The 20,072-nt window shown below is 37.8% G+C and overlaps 1 protein-coding gene across 6 annotated transcripts in view; it reads left to right on the top strand.

Annotated features, from left to right (window-relative positions):
• Positions 1–18,441, top strand: part of KDM6A (lysine demethylase 6A) — a 153,228-nt gene extending 134,787 nt beyond the window's left edge. For 3 of the 6 annotated variants that reach the window (XM_054291234.1, XM_054291235.1, XM_054291236.1), the window contains 9 exons: positions 1,088–1,152; positions 1,253–1,327; positions 2,590–2,738; positions 3,721–3,835; positions 5,413–5,600; positions 6,775–6,916; positions 12,433–12,559; positions 13,466–13,636; positions 15,862–18,440. In XM_054291234.1, the coding sequence (XP_054147209.1) occupies positions 1,088–1,152; positions 1,253–1,327; positions 2,590–2,738; positions 3,721–3,835; positions 5,413–5,600; positions 6,775–6,916; positions 12,433–12,559; positions 13,466–13,636; positions 15,862–15,891 (1,062 nt within the window). In that variant the 3' untranslated portion in view covers positions 15,892–18,440. Of the gene's footprint in view, positions 1–1,087; positions 1,153–1,252; positions 1,328–2,589; positions 2,739–3,720; positions 3,836–5,412; positions 5,601–6,774; positions 6,921–12,432; positions 12,560–13,465; positions 15,104–15,861 lie in introns of those variants that run through there. The other 3 variants (XM_054291233.1, XM_054291232.1, XM_054291237.1) reach the window with 3 other exon arrangements.
• Positions 18,442–20,072: the final 1,631 nt, after the last annotated feature.

Genomic DNA, 20,072 nt, shown 5'->3' with positions numbered 1-20,072 from the left:
AAAAATGCAATACATAAAATAGTTTTTAAGAGTGATGATTTTCATTTTTCCCCTGGAAATTAGAAAGACACTGTACATGTGTCCTTTGCCTAACACTGCTCTGACCTGTCCTTAGGTGACTCTGCAGTGTTTAAATGAAAGCTTTATTTCTTCTTTCTGTAGCCACAGTTCTCTTGGCTTGCCCTAAGTGATCTTTTTTCTTTATTCCTCTAACAGCTATTGCATTGCTTTTCTAACATGTCTTGCAGCATTTGATAAATCCATCATCACTAGGTTCCTTTTTGTTTCTCTTTGTCCTTCATTCAAAGGATGAATAGGACTTTCTCAGGTACACAGGGCACTTTGAGATTTAACAACAATCCCATTCAAAGCCAGAGGTCTTTGGACAGAATCCAGACAGCTCCTTCTTCTTTTTGTCTCTTTCGTTTTCCTTCCATGTCCATATACTTGCCAAAATAGAAGCCTTTAGAATAGGGTTTTGAGCACAGTCTGCTAAAAAGATCAAATTGCATCATTTAATACTGGTTGGATTTTTTCCACTAGTCGTGGTCTCAGCTACTGCTAGTGCTAAAATAGCATATGGCTATGAAAAATTCAAAAGATTTTATATAATGGATTTTATTAAATTAGTTTTATAAATATTAGTCATCCTAATTTCCTGTCAGAATACCTGCTTGACTTTGCAGGGAGGTAGATGTTCTTATTTGAAAATATTAAGAGAATTCTTTAATACTGAATTCCAGGTCACCCTCAGAAAGGAGCAAGCCAATATTCTCATTTCCAGCTTGAATGCAGGCCAGCAGAAATATTTACAGTGTAGACATTTTCTGTTGTCCTGGCCTGAGTGTCATGGAATCTGCAGCCATGAAGAAATTTATTTCAATGCATTTGACTGACTTTTTTTATTTTCTTCACAATGAAGAAATGTTGACATAAAATCTTAGATATGGATATTTCAAAGATTGTGTCAGTATCTTGAAATAAATGTACTTAGATCTCTGTGTTATCACTTTATACCTATATATTTTATATGTTCTTTTGTGTGTGTAATATATACGTGAAAACATTTCAAAATTGCATTTTATAGGAGGAAAATGAGAAGAAGAGTCACCACAAGGACCACTCAGATAATGAATCCACATCTTCTGATAAGTAAGTGTGTTATAACTCTATTCATTCTGTAGTTGGTTCTGTGTGCTATTTTCCATCATTCCCTTTTCACATTTGCCTGATCCATTTGTTACATTTGCAGCTCTGGGAGGAGGAGAAGAGGACCTTTTAAAACAATCAAGTTTGGGACCAACATTGACCTGTCAGATGACAAGAAGTAAGTTGATTACAGTTTCTCCTGCTCACAGTGGGATTCTAGATGATGATAATCCTTCTGGAAATCCAGTGTGGTATTCTCAGACATCAGTCAGTCTGCTGATAAATTCCAGTTTCCACATGAAATGGTTACCTTTGCTCTTCAAACTGTTCTTACAAGTCCTTCTCATGCTAAAAAATATTTTCAAACTTCTCTTCCCAGGATTTTTGTTTGTCCAGAAATGAGTTGAAACATTCTTTCTAGTCCTCCTTCTAATTCATTCTCTTTGTTTCATTGTGAGGCTTTAAATTGTTTGGTTGCTACTTTATTTCTTCTGAAAACACCCCAATTTTTAGTTTTTGTGTAAAAATGGTAAGATTAAAGTTTTTTTTTTTCTTTTTTGTCTGAAGTTTTGTTATTTATAGGTTTTTTCCTGTAATTCATACTGTCATCTATTTTCACCTTTACATCACTCTTGCTTCTTTATCCAGTAAATGTGTAGGAAAGACCAAACCAATGCTTACCTGTGGGTAAGCCATGATACCTCTCAAGAGCCTCAAAGCCAAAATTGAGTATCATTTAAACTATATCCTTCTGTGGGTAGATGAAGGTAGCTTAGAAAATATTGGAAATACTCTGAAAGAATGTTTTTATTATAATAAAAATTATTTGGTTCAATCTCTGGTTAATACATACTTCCATCAAAGATCCAGCCTGTCTAAGCTGTGCAGTACAAAAATTCTGATCTAGTTCAGTCATGAGAAAAGAAGAAAAGTTGATGTGTTTGGGGAGTAAGGACATTTAAGATGATGACATCTTTTGTGGCATAGAAGATCAATGTGTGCATCTGTGGATGTGATTAGAGGTTGCTACAGAATTTTAGATATTGAAGCCATTTTTCTATAAAGGAAATTCCATCTGTAGATGCAAACTAGTTGGTAATAAACTGTTCCTCTGAACATGACATTGGGAGAGAGACTTCAAATGAAGTTAAGCAAAGCCAACCTGAGGCTCTTATGGACTTGGATTTTGTTACTTGAAATAGTCCTTGTAGAATCCTGGATGGATGCCAGATCTTCTGATCTGTAGTTTCAGCTTTGGCTACAAAATTATCTTTCCCCTCAACTAGCCTGTCAGATTTGTGATTGTGTTTGGAATTATTTTAAAATTGAAAGAGTAACACAGATACCTGTGCTAACAATTTTTTGGAAATGTTTATGTTTCCCAGACTCTTCTCAGAGTTTCAGGGATTCACAGTTTGTCAATTTGCTATTTTGCTGCAGGTGGAAGTTGCAACTCCATGAACTGACAAAACTTCCTGCTTTTGTACGTGTGGTATCAGCAGGAAATCTTCTAAGCCATGTTGGTCATACCATCCTGGGCATGAACACAGTGCAGCTCTACATGAAGGTTCCAGGCAGCAGGACACCAGGTGAGTATAATCATCATAATCCCATTAAAAAATCAGCTTCTGCTGTGGGGTGTTGGATTTAACTGCGCTGCAGATTTCCTGTATCTTAGAGCATGCCTAAACATGATAAATATACATATTCAAGATTTTTATAGTTCTTACTTAACAGAACTCTGCATGGTCAAAGTACTTAGAGTGGAAATTTCTGGATTTCTGCAGTGCTAGGGAATTGTCCTGTTGACCTCCTGCATGCAATAGTGGGTTCTTTAAGGAGAAAACGTTGGGTTTATATACATGGACAGTATTTTTATTTTACATACCTTGGAAGCTTCTAGAGGCTTCCCAAGAGGGTCTGGTGCAGTCCTAGAAATCAGAGACTTCCACTTTTTTATATTTTTATTGTCTGAGAATAGGACTCAACACTCCATGATGAATTGTGCTGTGCTGGGGACCTGGACTGGCACTTGAGGAATCTGGACTCAATTTCAGGGTCTTTTTTTTTTTTCTGAGGTAGATCTACAGAAAATTCCATTAGGGATTATGGCTCAGTTTTCCAGCTGTCTAAAGAAGATAAAATACTGGGCATTTCTACATGAATTTTGAAATATCTTTCAGAAAGATTTTTGTACTCCCTGTCTGTTCAGTGCCTGAAGTCACAAAGTTTTGCACTGACCAGGACTGTCAGGAGATAGCATGAAACACAAAATCTGAGCTTTTGAAGTATTTGTTTCTACAGGAGGTAGGAACTGCTGAAATTTTGGTCAGATCCCCAAGATCGGTAGTTCCAATTTTGTTTTCCACAAACTAACAAAAGCAAAATTCTCATGTCACTGGTAGCTTAACTGTGTGAAGCACCTTAGTGTATGTAAGTGTCATATAAAATACATAAAAATACTTAAACTGTGGTGTAAGTTTTTTTAGAAATTGTGTCTTTGCATTTCCTGGCACTGTTTTGATAGAAAGGCCTTGCATAAAGTGTGTTTACTTTTCTCTTAAATTTCAGGTCATCAAGAAAATAACAACTTCTGCTCAGTAAATATAAATATTGGTCCAGGTGACTGTGAATGGTTTGTTGTCCCTGAAAGCTATTGGGGTGTCATGAATGACTTCTGTGAAAAGTAAGCTGGACATGGTGTTTTTCTCCTTACTTTTATCATTTTTTTGTGCCTGTCTCAGACCTGAGGGGGGAAATTACTGAGGGTGTTCTAAGGGGACATTATTTTATGGGTTTTCCATGAAGTCAGAAAAGTCATTTAAAAGCAGGTCAAAATGCAAAATCTAGAGTTCATACAAAATACCACATTTGTACAATATACAGAAACTTGGGTTGTCTGTGACGAAAGCAAAAGCAGAATTCTCTTATCAGAAGCAAACAGAGTCACTGGTATTTTGGCATGTTTTCTTGTTGCATTTAGAGTGAAAGCTGAATTTGTTCAGACCCCAGGAGGTGCCATGGCAGGCTTTGCTTAGACTTATATATTTGTAACTCCCTGGAAAAGCTGAGCTACCCAGAGCATTGGGGAACTGCTCAACCGCCTCTAAGATTGGGATTTCTCTGCTGTGCCTTGTGTAGAGTGGTTTTAAAAACAAACAGAACAATACAAAAAATAAAAACAATACAAACAATACTTGTTTGTACATGTATACACAAAAATAGAGGGAGCATCAGTTGTTTCCCCTAATCATGCCAGTACTCAAACAGGAGCCTCTGAGGATGATTCTGTGGGAGATTTTTCTTACCCAGTTGAGTCTGGATTAAGCTCTTGACTTCAGAACTTTTCCAGAGCTCTGCGAATTCATCTCAGTGTCTCTGTATTTTCTGCCTGCCTACTGACAGCTGTTCTTATTACATCCACCCTTAAAAAGATAATCGCAAAAATGTAATTTCCGCTGATGGAATAGTGATGTTTCTGGCACAACAGGCCTTGTTACTTGCATGTCACTGTCCTTCTGAGGCTGACAGAGAAACTGAGAGCTTGGTAACCTCACAAAATGTCTACAGTGCCTCTCCAAAGGCACTTGGTTGTCTTTGAAAACTGCATTGCAAATAATCTCTCATGGTGCAGTATAAAAGCAGTGTAATATTGAGATAAGGATGGGAGAGGAGTGTGGATTTTGCATAACCATAGGGAAAGACTTCATAGTTAGGAAATCCATATGGAGGTGTTTTTCCATGCTGCTCAGGAGGGTCAGCAGTTCTTGGCTGAGAGCACAGACCCATGGATCACAGTTAAAATGTTGCTTGTTGGTGGGCAAGCTGCACGTTGGGCAGTGTGAGTACGTGTTCAGGACAGAAAACATCCTTGGGAGCTGCTGTGGTCTGTCCAGGAGGTCAGGCAGTGATGGAAAAAGCAGCTTTGGCCAGCAGTGCCACACTGGATCTGAGCAAGGGTTGGTCTGCCTCAGCATCAATAAAACACTGGGAAAGTTAAAGGAAAATAGAACTTAACTGGAAGCTGTAAACTGACTTCACATGGGCAGGTGGATGGGAAGGTGTTCTAATGTATTGCAGGCTGTGAAATGTGGAATTATGATCAGGAATTTTACAGATGACACTTTCCTTTTGGCTACTGTTTGTGGGTCACTGAACACATTCATGGTGATGGTCATTCTTCACAGGTAGTTTTACTGAAGTGTCTGTCACTAACACATCCATTGGGAAATGCTGAAGGCTTTATCTTTGCTCTTGTTTCAGGAACAATATGAACTTCCTAATGGGATCTTGGTGGCCAAACTTGGAAGATTTGTATGAAGCCAATGTCCCAGTTTATAGATTTATTCAAAGACCAGGGGATTTGGTGTGGATAAATGCTGGCACTGTTCACTGGGTTCAGGCCATTGGCTGGTGCAACAACATTGCCTGGAACGTTGGCCCTCTCACAGGTATGTGTGAGCAGTGCCTCTGCTGAGCTCTGTGTAGGTAATATTATATTGCACATGGCACAGAACCTGTCAGTTCTTACTCATTTGCCACGCTTTGCTAGATGAAAAAAACCCCAATGTGTTGTATTTTTAAAATATGACATGTTGAAGCTTTAAAGAATTCCATTGTGAGAGGAAGAGAAAGCAGCAAGAATGCAGCCTTGGCACTCAGGCTTTGAATGGGCTTGTAGAAGTAAAATGTGTGTATTAATTTATGTACTGTCTTCTTAGGACATTCTTAACTTTTTCTCCCAAATTTGTTCTACCCAGCAAACTGCACTACGGATTTCGTATAAATTTAAGAACTGGTGCTCTAATATTGGTGGGAGAGTGGGTACCTAATAACTCTTTGGTGAGAGCATCAGGAAATGCACACAGCTGTAAAATATAATTCATAAGGTACATTAGGCTTCTTAGACCTACTGCTCTAGAATTCTTCAGTTTTGATCCATGGTCTTGGAAGGATTTTTATCTGTGAGTGTGGAAGGAAATTCCGCTGCTAAAACAGGAGTCTGTCAAGTGTTTGAAGAGAATGTACTTCCAAAAAAACTTCTGTTTTCTTAAGTAGTTTAAAATATGTCTTTATATGGTGCAATAAAGAGTGCATCTCTAGGATTGTGTGATTGACTGAGAGACCTCTCATGTTCAGTCACAGTAAATTTTGTACAACATTTTTAAAAGGAGGGTGGCGTGAGTAGGCTGCTTAATGAAAAAGTCTGACTCACTTCTTCTATCAAGAAGAGATTATATACCATAGCAGTGTAGAATCATGATAAATTGTGAATAGAGTGAGATGCAGACATTTCAAACCTGGATTTTCTTTAATCTGGAATATTTTAAGATTTTCTAATTCACCATTTTTTAAATACCTGCTCCATGTTCAGCAAAGAAATCAAACACTTGCCAGTAACTTCTCTACACAGGTATTTGTTGCTGTTGGGGCATTGTGTGTTCTCTCAGCATCATAAATACGCTTTTTAAGACATTTCAAAGAATGGAAACGCAGTTGGAATGAATGGCTCATTGTGAAGGAACTTTAGCTGTTAGAGATATAAATTACTAATTTAAACAGAGTGGTCTGGGCTGATAATTGTTCCTCCCCTGACTGATGGCTGTGTTGTGTGTGTTTGTGCAGCCTGTCAGTACAAGCTGGCAGTGGAACGGTACGAGTGGAATAAGCTGCAGAGCGTGAAGTCCATAGTGCCCATGGTTCACCTCTCGTGGAATATGGCTCGGAATATCAAGGTCTCAGATCCAAAGCTTTTCGAAATGATAAAGTAAGTTTTTGTTGATTTGAAGATTTACTGTGCCCTTTTCCTCTTCACACATAAACCAGTGGTTGATTTATAAATAGTTCTTTGCAAGGCTTTTCTGTTCCTGGGAACCAAACCAAAGTTACTTAAGATTCTGTTTTTCAAACACAATATTTATATCCCTAATTTTATATCTATATAATATACTATACATTAGTATATATGATAAAATATCTAAATACATAAACTTTATATATATAAATTATATATATATTTTATGTATAAAATATATATATATTTATATATAAATTGTATGTATTTATATATAAATTTTTATATAAATATATATAATTATATAAATAAATTTTATAAATTTATAAAATATATAATAAATGTATAAAAATATAATATATATTTATATAATTTCAAACACAATATTTATATCCCTAATGTAATATTTGTATCCCTAATTTTATTATGTTTTGTATTATGTTATTGTGGCATAGCATTAGAATCATCTATGTAACTTTTTTTTAGTTAAATGTTTCACAGACTTTATTCAACAATTTACAGCAAAATTGCTTTGATCACAGCAGCTGTTTAATATATATCATCAGAAATAGGAAAATCAGGTCATCAATTCAAATATTAGAATTGGAATATATAGTCATTTTTACAGCAAAGTTAAATTCTGCATTTCTAGAATGTGTAGTTAGTGAACTCATGTTGTCATTTGGAGATCCAGTATAAATCTTTTAGATCTTTATCTCAAGTAGGAACTTGAGAGCCTCCTTCCCTTTGCTCTTCTGAACAATGAATTGATTGATCTGTAAAATGATAATTGAGTTTAGTGACATTTCTCATATGCACATTCCAAAATGCAGGAATGTTCCAGGCTTCAGGCATCTCTAGTGATTTTCCTCAAAGGGTGCAACTGCAAGAAATGTAAATCATATTGCACCATACTGAGGCTGGGGACTGAATGAACATTTCTAACATCTAACATAGATTTGTCTTAAAGTGGGGGAATGAATTCCAAAGCACATTACTCATCATGAGAATCCTCTGGTAGCAGCACACTCTGCTTTGCCTGAGTCTGTACCAAGGCACTTCTGAACCCTTCTTAGTCTTACCAACACACTGGATCAACAAGCATTGTATCTTTTTATTATTTGCCTTGAAATGGGCTTTAAAAAAAAAAAGGTGAATTAATTTTTGAAAAAAAGGGCAAAGAAAAAGAGTGTCTTTTTTCCCCCCAATGGGATTTTTTGGTGACATCTGAGTGCGACATCTTTTTACAGTAGAAATTTAATTTAGGCTTGAACATCTGTTGCAGAATGGTGGCATTGGGGAAATGTTAAATTTGTAAGAACTGAGAATGTTGGAAGTTGACAACAGGGAGGTTTGTACTAACTCTAAAGCTTGATTATAGGGTAGCATTTGTGTGTGAATACTTTTCTAAAATCTAGGAACTGATACTCAGGGTAAATAAAGTATTTGCTGAAGGCCTGGCAGTCCTGCCCCTTCAATTAAACAATTAGTGCTCATATTCCTAATGCCAGCTGTCATAAAAAGGAGAAGAGAAATTGAGTTGTTAGAAATGAGAAACAGGGGAAAATGCAGGAGAGTGTGGGAGGGAGAAAACCAAAAAATCCATTTAAAAATACCAAATCCACGAGCTTCACTTTTATCTTTATTTATATAAAATACATACAAAGCCCAACAGACATCTATTGTAAGGCTCAAAGCAGTTCTGGAATGTTCTTAAAAAATACGATTTTGGTATTTTGGCCACTTGTAATTTTGCATTTGCCATGGCTTTGGGTTTAAAAGGAGAAGAATGTGACTGAGCACAGCATCCTTCTCCAAGAGAATTGCTTAAAAGGTTACGGAGAAACACAGAGGACAAATGGAAATTTGTTGTTGTCTTGCTGGCTGCCAGCAGCCCAGCTTTTTCTAGCAAGAGACTCAAAGTTTTTTATACATTACAAATAAACAGAGGCTGAGGAGCAGATAGAAATTTTGGATGTCCATGAGCATTTGCTTTTTCCAGTCTACTGAAATAATTTCCAGTTTAGTTGGATTAAGCCTCCCCCATCCAGGTTAGTTGTCAGCCAGAACTCAATTTCCTGTGTGGCTGCAGAGGGGAAGAAGAGGGGATGATTAGCTCTAGTCTGTAATGTCCAGTAGCAGCAGCCTGAGATAACTTTGTTGTGGTGACTCCTGTAGCTCTGGAATAGCAATTCCTAGAAATCAGTATCAGCACAGCCTGTGTCTGACCTTGGCTTTGTAAACACCCTGGAAATGCAGAAACCTTCATGAATTTCCTTAAGAGAGAGAAGCAGTTGCATAATTTTCCTGTGGGCTCCTTGTCTGCAGGAAAAACCATCTGGGATCATGGCTGTTGTCCACAGCACCTGGATTTTCTGTGTACAAAAAGTGACATTTGTGAGTTATGTGTATGGGAGTGTATGCATATGTATAAAATGCTGGAAAAAATAGACATTTTTGGTGGAGCTGGTTGAATTTCGTCTTGGATAGCTGGCTTCATTGTCATCAGGAAATAAAAATAAGTGACACAGCTGTCGTCTTTTTGCTGAGCACAGGTCTGTCAATAATTGCATGTCAAAGATACGTAAAGTGTTAAGGGAGTTTTTGACTTTTATCTCTGGGACTTCTTAGGTATCAGCATATTACAAAAGATTAACTCTTGGAAAATGATAAAAAGCAGCTTCTAATTCAGTTTGAAAGATAAATACAAATATGTCTCAGTGGGCTGTGTGAAAGTAACCACTGCAGAGTCAATAAACTAAAATTTGAGCATAGATATAAGTATTGGGAACCAGGTTAGTGATGGAAAGAAATGGAGTAGCAGAAGAGGAAAGGTAATGGAAGGAAACTTTGCTTTTGGAAGAAATCTGATGCCTCGTTATATTTTTAGTTAATGTGCAGCTCAGTGCTGTCTTGCAGGATAAAAGTCAAAGAGCAAAACCTGAAACTTTCTCATGAGGTATTTTTAAAGATTTGGTTTTAACAGTAGAAGCGTGAGCAGGAACACAGCAGAACAAATTATTTAAAACTTGGCTGAGGGAGGACAGCCCTCACAAAAAGAAAAATTAACTGCAAACCTCTTAGATGGGAGCCAGAAGGACTTTTACAAATGTCTCTGAGGAAGAGAAGAATTTTAGAGGTAGAATGAACATAGTAATAAAAGCTTAAAAAATTAATTCCAAAGTAACTGAAATACTAAGTTCTATTACAGAAATAGTTTCAGAAATGTAAAAGAACATGACATGGGAGAAATAATTTTGCACAAAATCATGAAGTTAGGTAAAATACTTTTAAGTACCAGGGAAGATGTATTACTGGAAGGTACAAGAGATCAGTTCTGCATTACCATTGGGATGGTCTCCACACTTTTGAGAAGTTTTACTGAATATCTAAGTATTCAAATGGCTTTATCACTGCCCTTCTAGAATAAATCAGGATTATGTCCCTTTTTAATTCTCTTCTCTTGAATATTTGAATTTGACTGGACATGATTTACTCTTATATTTATGGCATACCTGCAAAGAATTTGAGAGGGGGATGGTCTAGATTTTCTTCCAATTGAATTCTCACTGTACCAGAGTAAAAACTGGCCTGCTATAATAAAAGCTGACCCCACTGAGCTTGCACACTGTCACTTTGCTAGGAACTTTTTTGGCTTTCTTAAGGCTTCCCAAACATCAGGAAATTGTGCTGCATATTCACAGTGATAGTTTGTATCCTTTCTCTCATATTTAAATGCATGAAATAATTAACATTTACATTTTGAAGTTTCATTACTACGACCTGAATTTTATCCAAGGAGGGGGAGTTCCCCTTCAAGCTATTGTTTTCTGCTTTGTTTGTGAATTTGGCAAGCATTGCAGCAGTGTTGTAAGAGAGTTCATTCTGGGCAGGTATTTTTCACAACTGTAGCAATAGAAACCACTTTGAACATAATAACACTTGGAAAAGTCTTTGGAAGTCAGGAGTGGAGAACAATGGTGGCAGGTGTGCAGGTGTGCTTGCATTGCTCTTTGGGATGCCCAAAGACTTTTCCAGGTAACAGCAGAAAAGAAGAATGGTAGCTTTTGAGTTTATTTTAAATAATCAGGCTGTGTTGCATAAATGAATGCTTTTCCAAAATTATTGAGCTTGTCAGGAGCACAATAACCCAGCACTTGAATGAACTAGTACTTCATCTATCACCTGTGGTTGGCCTTAACATCATAACTCACATTCACATCAAACTTCAAAAGTGTTGAAGGAGTTACAGCTTAATGAGCTGCATAATTTTCTTGGAACTGGGTACATGAAAATGAGATGTTTAACAGAGAAACACATTTTCAGTTTTGTGTTACCCTTTCAGTGAGGGTGTTAGTGAAGCCATAGTGAAGCCACTGTTTTTAGTGAAGATGAACAATATGAGTGTAAAGCAATGTGTTTTTTAAAAATAGAGAATGTATGTATTACATGTTTCAGGCTCTAATAGGAGAAGGTTCATGCTGAAAACACTTGATAGAACTCTTGAGCACTTCATTTTCTGTCCAGTGTTTGTTTTTACCCTTAATTTTTTTCAATCTTCCTTCTGCTTCTAATGAGCATGTAACATAACCACCCTGTGGAGGAGAAAATTGAAGGCTGCAAAGGCTGCAGCTCAAATAAATAGGGTAGCTGAGAGCTAAAATTATTGTAAATAACATTGTAATTTAGAAATTTGGCGACCTATTTTGCCAGCTTTTTTTGAAGAACATACATAGCTCATAAAATGCTGGAAAACAAGTTACATTTTCTTGTAAGGACAAGAACTGTATAAATTGTGACATAAAATAATTTAGGTATTTTTTGCCTTTACAGGGGGTATGGCAGGAAATTGTGGGTTCTAATTTGACATTTGAACAGCTATTCTCTTCATTCATAAAATAAATGCTAGAATTTTTTTTTGTGTTGATTTTTTTTTTTCCTAATACCAACCTGTCCTTTTTCCTTTTTCATGGGAGAAGGTAGATGTTCATAGATTCTATTCCCACTGTGTGTAAAGTGATTCCTGGGGTTTCAGAAAATATGGGATAATAAAGTTTTAATAGTGCAGAGAAAGTAACAGGAGTTTTAGGATGTTAAAAGAGTCCTTTGGATCAGGCTATAGCACACAAAATGTAAACAGCTATGCTGAACTTGGCAGTTCAACATTACTTTCTGCTGACAAAGTTATGGTTCAAAATAAAATACGTGGATTGCTTTTGAAAACACATTGTTCTGTTGGGCTTAAAAGAGCATTGATGTATTTCAGTCAAAAATGAAAGGTACAGCCTGTTTGCAGTACCTGAAAGAGGTCCAGAAGCACAAGGTCTGACTTTTCCCTAAGCCAGGACTCCAGTGATTCTTTCTAGGCAGCTGAAATCCCAGAGGATGAGCGAGCTCCAAGTGCGTGGAATTGGAAGAAGCTGAAGCCTTCTTGAGATTTGCTGTCCAGTTGAATGTTGAACTGAGCACACAACTGCTTTTGCTTGCAGGTACTGCCTGTTAAGAACTCTCAAACAGTGTCAGACACTGAGGGAAGCTCTGATTGCTGCAGGAAAGGAGATTGTCTGGCATGGACGAGCAAAGGATGAGCCAGCTCATTACTGTAGCATTTGTGAGGTCAGTGAAAATATGTTGGGTCATCTACTCTTGTAATATTTATTTAAATTTTGCCCTGTCTTTTGTTGTTAATGATATTTAAAGTTTGCTTCTAAGCTGCAACATCTGCTCTGTGCTGTAAGCACATCTGTGTGATGCAGTGGTGCCTTCCAGGAGCTCATCCAGATGTTTTCCTAGACATGGGCTGTATTTTGCTGAAGGCTCTCCCACAGCACTTCCACAACGTTGTTTTTCACTGGGTCGATTTTCAATTTTCAGTTATTATAAAATCTTGTTATCCCTTCCTGCATAAAATTTGATCTGCTGAGCTTCATTTTGAAGGTGTATTGGTCTTCCTTTCAGAAATCACCAACACAGCCAGAAGAGAGACAAGTCCTTTTTTTCTGCAAGACATACCTTTTTGCTGAATTTTTTTCATTCTACTTACTGTTAATAGTTGCTTTAAAGTATTAGATAATAATTTTCATGAATCTTAAAAGAAAACATTTTCCTACCCCCTAAAAATCAGTTTCTGAAAGAGCCTCTTGGGCAGGATGAGCATGTGGCTCAATAGTAAGGAAATAAATAACAAACTTCTTAAGCAGACGGTAAAAAGGAAAAATAAGTATAATTTTTTGAAATCTTCACCTTACTATTCAGCGAATGAATCCTGCTTTGTCAATATTGACCCACAGCTTTCCCACGGTGCTGTTCATGCAGACACCCTGAGTGTAATATTAGTGGTTTTACACTGCTTCACTTCTCTGCCCAAGCCTTAGGAGAATAGATTTTCTCTGAACAAATCTAATTTTTCTCTTTTCATGCACAGGGTAAGCTTGTAAATCTTGAAGAAAACACTGTTTTCATGGTTTTAACTTTTTAAAAAATGAAATTGTAATGCTTGGCTTTCTGTTTCCTGTTTAATAGGTGGAAGTCTTTGATCTGCTTTTTGTCACTAGTGAGAGCAACTCTCGGAAGACCTATGTTGTACATTGCCAAGACTGTGCACGAAAGATAAGCACGAACCTGGAAAACTTTGTGGTGCTAGAACAGTACAAAATGGAGGACTTGATGCAAGTCTATGATCAATTTACATTAGTAAGTCAAATTAATAAGTGGGTGCATAAATACATTATTTGTAAAGCAGTTGTAGACTGTCTTGGTGCTCCCCTGTATGAGTACCACGGACTTTCTGATTCAAATGGAGGTTTGGGTTGTGTGTGATATTTGCAGAACAAAACCTGAAGAGTCAGAATTGTGTCAAATACTACAGTAACTTACTGCAGAACATAACCACTGAGTTTTCAGGAAAAGTATGATGTTACAATTCATAAAGTTGTGGCTTTAAAAATCCAATAGAGATCACCTGAAGACCATAACTGGATCAGATGGAGATGGGAAGAATCAGGACAGTGAAGCTTGGAGAAACTAGCACCAGGTTCAAGAGCATCTCTAATACATTGGTTGTGGTATGAAGTCAGTATAGCAGCAGAGCATCCTATGCACTCAGACCCCTCCTTCCCCTTCCCCACCCATCCCCTCCCAAATCAGCACTGTCCTTCTGCTTAGCAAGTGGATGCTCTCAAACAGTTCTGTCTCTTGGCTTGGGGCCTCCTTTGCATTTCGATTTAAAGCAAAAAGCCTCTTTGCCATTATAGCTCTGTGCTATGTATGGCAGCCTCCTGCTTTGAACTGCGTCAGCACAACTGTCCTAACATTTCACCCAGGTTTCGTTGTTCCAGGCAAAGATGGCTTTTTTTGTAACCACAATGAAAGTGATGCTGGATGTGTTGATAAGCCTTGGCTTTCTGTCAAAGGAGACAAACACTGGACTAAGTGTTATGGGAATTTCATGTTGGGTTTAATATGGCAGCCCAGTAAGGGCTGTGCCTTTTGATTCATTTCCAGGTGCTGCAGAAATGTGTGTTTAGTTATTTCATGTGTTGGTGGCATGCCAAGTTGTGACCTTCTGAGTTAAGGCCTCAAGGTTCATCAGTAGAGGCTGGCCAGGGTGTGGGACCATGTCCTCTGAATTTAACTCTCCTCATTAGTCCCACAGAGTTGGTTAAACTTCAGTTCATGCTTCTAGAAGGTCACTGTCATTATAGTCTGTGAAATGCTGCAATTTCAAGTGATGATCTGTTATAGAAAAACATAAATAAACACCTGTTCTCAGATACTTCATCCAGTTGAGTGGACATGGGGAAGAATGTTTCTGTATGGAGATGAGAGGGAGGGAGGGGTATTTTGTTGTCTGTGCTTATACACTATATAGGTAACAGTGATGATTCTGTCCCTAGAACAAGGGTTCTCAACCTGTGAGTAGCTCCTTCCTCCACCAAAACCTAAGGCTAAGGACATTGATAATTGTTCTTGTATGAAGTTGCTGTGCCATTCATTTCTTTCAAAGGGGATACACACTCAATTGGGAAGAGTCATAGCCCAGAAGTGACATCTGTCAGATGTAGGAGGAGAGTTAAGGTTTGTTGTAAATCACAGGATGAAGATAATCTCAGCTGGCAAAGGTGAATTAGGCCAGAGAGAGACTGGGGTAAAGCACCAGGAGCAAATACAGGGATGAGCCAGCGTTAGAGTACCATAGCTGGGTTCTCTGGTATGATCTAAAGTATCTTTAAAGACTGTGAGGAGCTTTTTAAAGGGATTGCACAGATGAGCAGGAAAAGAGGAGGGAATACCATCAGAGACTCAGTATTTAGATGGAATATCACAAAGTGCAATACTGGGAAGCAGTTAGGTCATTTTCTGGGCCTCCTGGCAGGTGGCAGGAACAAGACACCTCACTTCATTCTTGATGCACTTGGTCCTCATGTCAGAGAGTCTGAGACCCCTTCCACAGACACCTTAACCTCAGTGGGGGTATGTTACTGCTCAAGTAGAAGAAATGAGGGAAAATGAAGCCCACAAAGACTTTGGAGAGCCACAAATGGACCAACTCCCCAATGGTAAACAGGTTGAGAATCCCTGTTTTAGATTGTATAAAGATACATCAATACTGAGGCCACATGGAGCCCTTTGCTGCCACAGTGGGACTTGGGGCTGCTCACATCATATTAACACAGACATCCCCACAGAATACTCCAGTCTGCAGTACAGGCAAAATCCTAATGCAGAGTGTTCATAAAATACATGGTGTATTTGAGTAAGGTGGAAAAAAATGCCACTGTTCTCTCTAAAGTGTCCTGAAGTGTAAAATGAATAGTGTGTGTGACTTTTAAACTCTCATGTACAGTTTGTGCAGGTCTTAGTTAAACACAGAGTTTTGCACCCTTGTAGAAAAGGTAATTTAATGTTTTCTCTTTCAGGCTCCTCCATTGCCATCCTCCTCATCTTGACATTTTTTCATGGACATTAAATGAAAACTTTTCTGATATTCAGGAAGTGACCCAGTTCTGCACCACTGATTTTTGTAGCTATCCCGTAAGGCTGCTGGCTGAAAGCTGTGTCTATGCAACCTTCCAAGTGCGGAGTGTCAACCAACTGGACAGGAGAGAGCACTGCCTCCTACTCCAGAACTCAAAACAAATAAAGCTCATCCAGCTGTACTTCAAAAAAATAATTCCATGTTTTGTATATATCTGACAAAACTGGCAACATTATACAGACTACTGACTTGAAGACCACCTCTTTTGTATTTCTCTGTTTCTGGGCTGATGAGTTGGTTTCATCCATTTTTCCCCCTTCAGAATTTCCCTTGGAAAAAGTACTAGCTTAGCTGGTCATTTCTTTGTAAGGTAGTTAGAAATTTTAAGTCTTTCTTTGGGCAACTTCTTTTTTCTTTTCTTTTTTTTTTTTTTTTTAATGTGAAGAGTTAGGTGATATAAATTTTTTACTGCTTTTATGTTTTTCTGTCTTGTTTTGAAACCATGACGGTTACACTTTTGGTTCCTAAATAAAATTTAAAACAATTAACAGCCAAGTCACAAAGATAAATGGGTTGCACATAGACTAAGGAATAAACTTCAGATTTGTGATTTTTGTTTCTAATCTTGATGTAAATTTACACTATTTATAAATACATATTTATTGCTTGAAAATATTTGTGAATGGAATGCTGTTATTTTTTCCAGATTACCTGCCATTGAAATTTTAAGGAGTTCTGTAATTTCAAACACTACTCCTATTACATTTTCTATATGTAAATAAAACTGCTTAGCATTGTACAGAAACTTTTATTAAAATTGTTTAATGTTTAAAGTTTTTCTATTGTTTGAGTTTTAAAAAGATTTTATGTACAGTGCCCAGTTTTTGTTCTTTTTTGAATCTGATTATATATATTTTATATATACTCTTGTGCTTGTGTATATATATAATATATATAGAAACTCAAATATAAATATGTGTATAAAGATTTAGAGACTAAATTTTTCTCGTTTTAAGTTTTACATCTATGGTAGATTTGAGGTGTCTACTGTAAAGTATTGCTTACAAAAGTATGATTATTTTTAAAGAAATATATGGTATGTATCCTCAAGACATAGAATGACCTTCAGACTGGTTTATTGTTAAATTGCACTTTTTGCAATAACAGACCAATAAATAGTTGCTGCCAAAATGTAGTAGTAGAAAATAAGTAACGGCTAAATTTTAAAGCTCTTCAAGAAAATACCAACTTTGACAGGAAGTTTGGCACTAGTTTTAGAGGAGGAATGAAGAAGATTGAGTTTTGGTGGGGATGTTCTCTAGATTTCAACCAAATTGCAACTTATATATTACAATATGTTCTATTAACAATTTTAAAAGTTAAGACTGAATCATCTTGGTGTCATTGTTGACCCCAAAAAAAGGACGTTGTTTTGTGGTATTCTATTGTATTTTCACATATTTTGTAATACGAATTCACTGGTAAATTTTTGAAGCACTAGGTTTATTTAGGACAAGTTTATAATATATCATTGTAACAGTTTGCAGTTTTAATGATGGTATTTATTTTAAGTTGCTCCTTTCTCATTAGCTTCTTGAAAATGCATTAAATCTAAATTTCAAAATTGATAGCTTCCTTATCGATCAGAGTTGACTGATGCGGAAGGTTCTGCATCAAACACTTTCTCATAATTTCTCATTAGTGGGGTATGTTAGTGGTTGCATTGTTAAATTTTTTGTAATCAATGTGAAGTGTTCCAGGCACAGAGCATGCAGATAGTTCCTTTTTTTTGAACAAGAAGAATCGCCTCTTATGTTGTAGCTTCAAACTGAAGGGTGTTTTGATGAAGAATCAGCACAGTTTATCTAATGCTGTTACAACAGTTTAACCACAGGTAGAGCTGACTTTCTTGCTAGTTCTCACTAGTTGGACAAAAGGGTGTAGAGATTAAAGAAAAGCATAATGAAATGTTCTTGCCAGCAGAATTATCAACTAGCAGTTAGGAAGCCAGTATTTGCAGTTCTGTAAAGGTGTAAGTCTCAGCTCTTGATAACAAACTCTACAAATCATAATTTTTTTTTACTTATGTATTTTATGCAGTCATAAATATTGTAATCTTGACAAACCATGCTGCAACTGAAAAGCTACTCCTTTAAAGTAGTCTTAAACCCAAATAAAAGCAAGATACACTTACCTCAACTAATGGTAAACAGAAGGTCCTCATTTCTCAGTGCTGTAAAAGAACATTGCTAATTAGGGAAAGAGCTACTGTGTGCTAATCAGAAGGGCTTTGTACCTTTCCTCCCCTTTGGAAAAGAGGATATGGCATTGCCAAGGAAGAATATTCATATTTTGCCAATGAGCAAGTAGACCAAATCAGTAGAACATCAGGCAGCATTCCTTGTGCTGTGGGAAGGGTTGTCATGAATTGGAATTGCTGCAGGGCTTTAATATTTTGCAGTTTCCACACTTCTTAATCCCACTCTGCTCCCAAGCAATGGACAGTTTGGATCTATAAGCTGCTATGATTTAGAATGCTATTGTTTCACCTTATTAAAAAAGCACAAGTTAATATTTCGTCAGTTGTACTTTTTAAGAAGCACTTTCTGCTGCTTCAGTTACAAAGCACACGATGCCAAGTGAGGCATTTGTAATCTCTGGGTGTCTCCAAGCATCAGGAGTTGGGCAGGGTGGGGGAGGCTGGAGTCTGGAGCTGAATTTCCAAGGAATCTTGGACTTGGGGCCCTTGAGCTCCACAGCTGAGCCCTACTGCAAGTGATTCTGACCTGCTTGGAGCTACTGCTTGTAGCAGCAGCCAGGTTTAAGATGGAGATGGCCAAAGATGAGCCATTCGTTGCAAGAATTTCCATAAAGTTACAGGCTGAGAGAAGAATGATACTGTTAGATGGATAAAACCAGAGATAAAAATAGTTGTTTAAAAAAATACCACAAAGTTGAATTACAGATAAGAAGGAATCAGAAAGTAAGAGCAGCGTTTGCTGCTGAGCTGTGGGTCTGAGAACTGTCCTTGAGGAGCTTGACAAAAAGGGATCCTTAAATGAGGGAATAAATAGTTGTGTGTTTGTGAGCTTAATTAAGTCCTTCCATAAATATTTTCAACAGCATTTGATTTTAAAGCTTTCCTCTGGATACACAACTTGGGAGCAGTTTATCTTTGCTGTTTTGGAGAAGTCCTACCAGTGGTTAGTCTAGCAGTAGTTATGTTGGTGTCTATATATAAAATATTTAGATAAAAGTCACTAGAAAGTGGAAAGTATCTATTGACAGGAAATCCCAAAGCTTCCTGAATTTGTGTGGCAGAGAACTTGTGGATCCTAAAGACAAAGTACCCTGAATCTGTGCCTTGCCATGTGGAAGGAGGACTTTCCAGTAGCATTAAAGTGATGATGCTTTGCCTAAATGAGTACAGCTTGGCTAAGCTGAGCTGATTCTTGGGTCAAAGGTGGGCAAGGCTTGGGGATTTCACAGCTGGTGGTTCCCTGGCCACAAACACATTTATTGGTTAATAAAGAGAAGGAGGATGCAGGGGTTCAGCCAAGACCACAGGGAAGATGGTACTCATCCTTGGTTGCTGCCCTGATCCTGGGATGGGTTTCAAACGTGGTACTTAGTGCAGGGGTTAGGAGGGAGGAGAGTGTTTAAACCTGAGCTTAGCTAGGTCAGAACCATTTTGAGTGGAACTAGAGCAGAGCCATGATGCGAGCAGCAGATGAGCGTGGCAGGAAAGCTTCATGTAAGATGGACTTGTCCAAGGGAAGGCCAGGAACTGTTGGAGCAGGTTCAGAGAAGGGCCGTGAAGTTGACAAGGAGGACTGGAGCACATTTCCTATGGAGACAGGCTGGGAATTGGGGCCGTTCATCCTGGAGAAGAGAAGGTTGTGTGAGGAGCTCAGAGCACCTTCCAGTGTGAAGGGGCTACAGAGAAGCTGGAGAGGAACTTTTCTGCCAGAAACCGCAGTGACAGGGAATGGGGGAATGGTTACAAATGGAAAAAGAGGAAATTTAACTCAGATATTAGGGAGAAATTCTTCCCTAAGAGGGTGGGGTGCCCTGGCACAGGCTGCCCAGGGAAACTCTGAACACCCCATCCCTGGCAGTGTCCAAGGCCAGGTTGGAAAAAAGCCTTGAGGA

This window comes from Melozone crissalis, unplaced genomic scaffold (genome assembly GCF_028551555.1).
Source record: "Melozone crissalis strain CALT ecotype California unplaced genomic scaffold, PUWL_Pcris_2 ptg000090l_1, whole genome shotgun sequence".
NCBI classification, from domain to species: Eukaryota; Metazoa; Chordata; class Aves; order Passeriformes; family Passerellidae; genus Melozone; species Melozone crissalis.
This window is presented reverse-complemented; position numbering and strand designations above follow the sequence as displayed.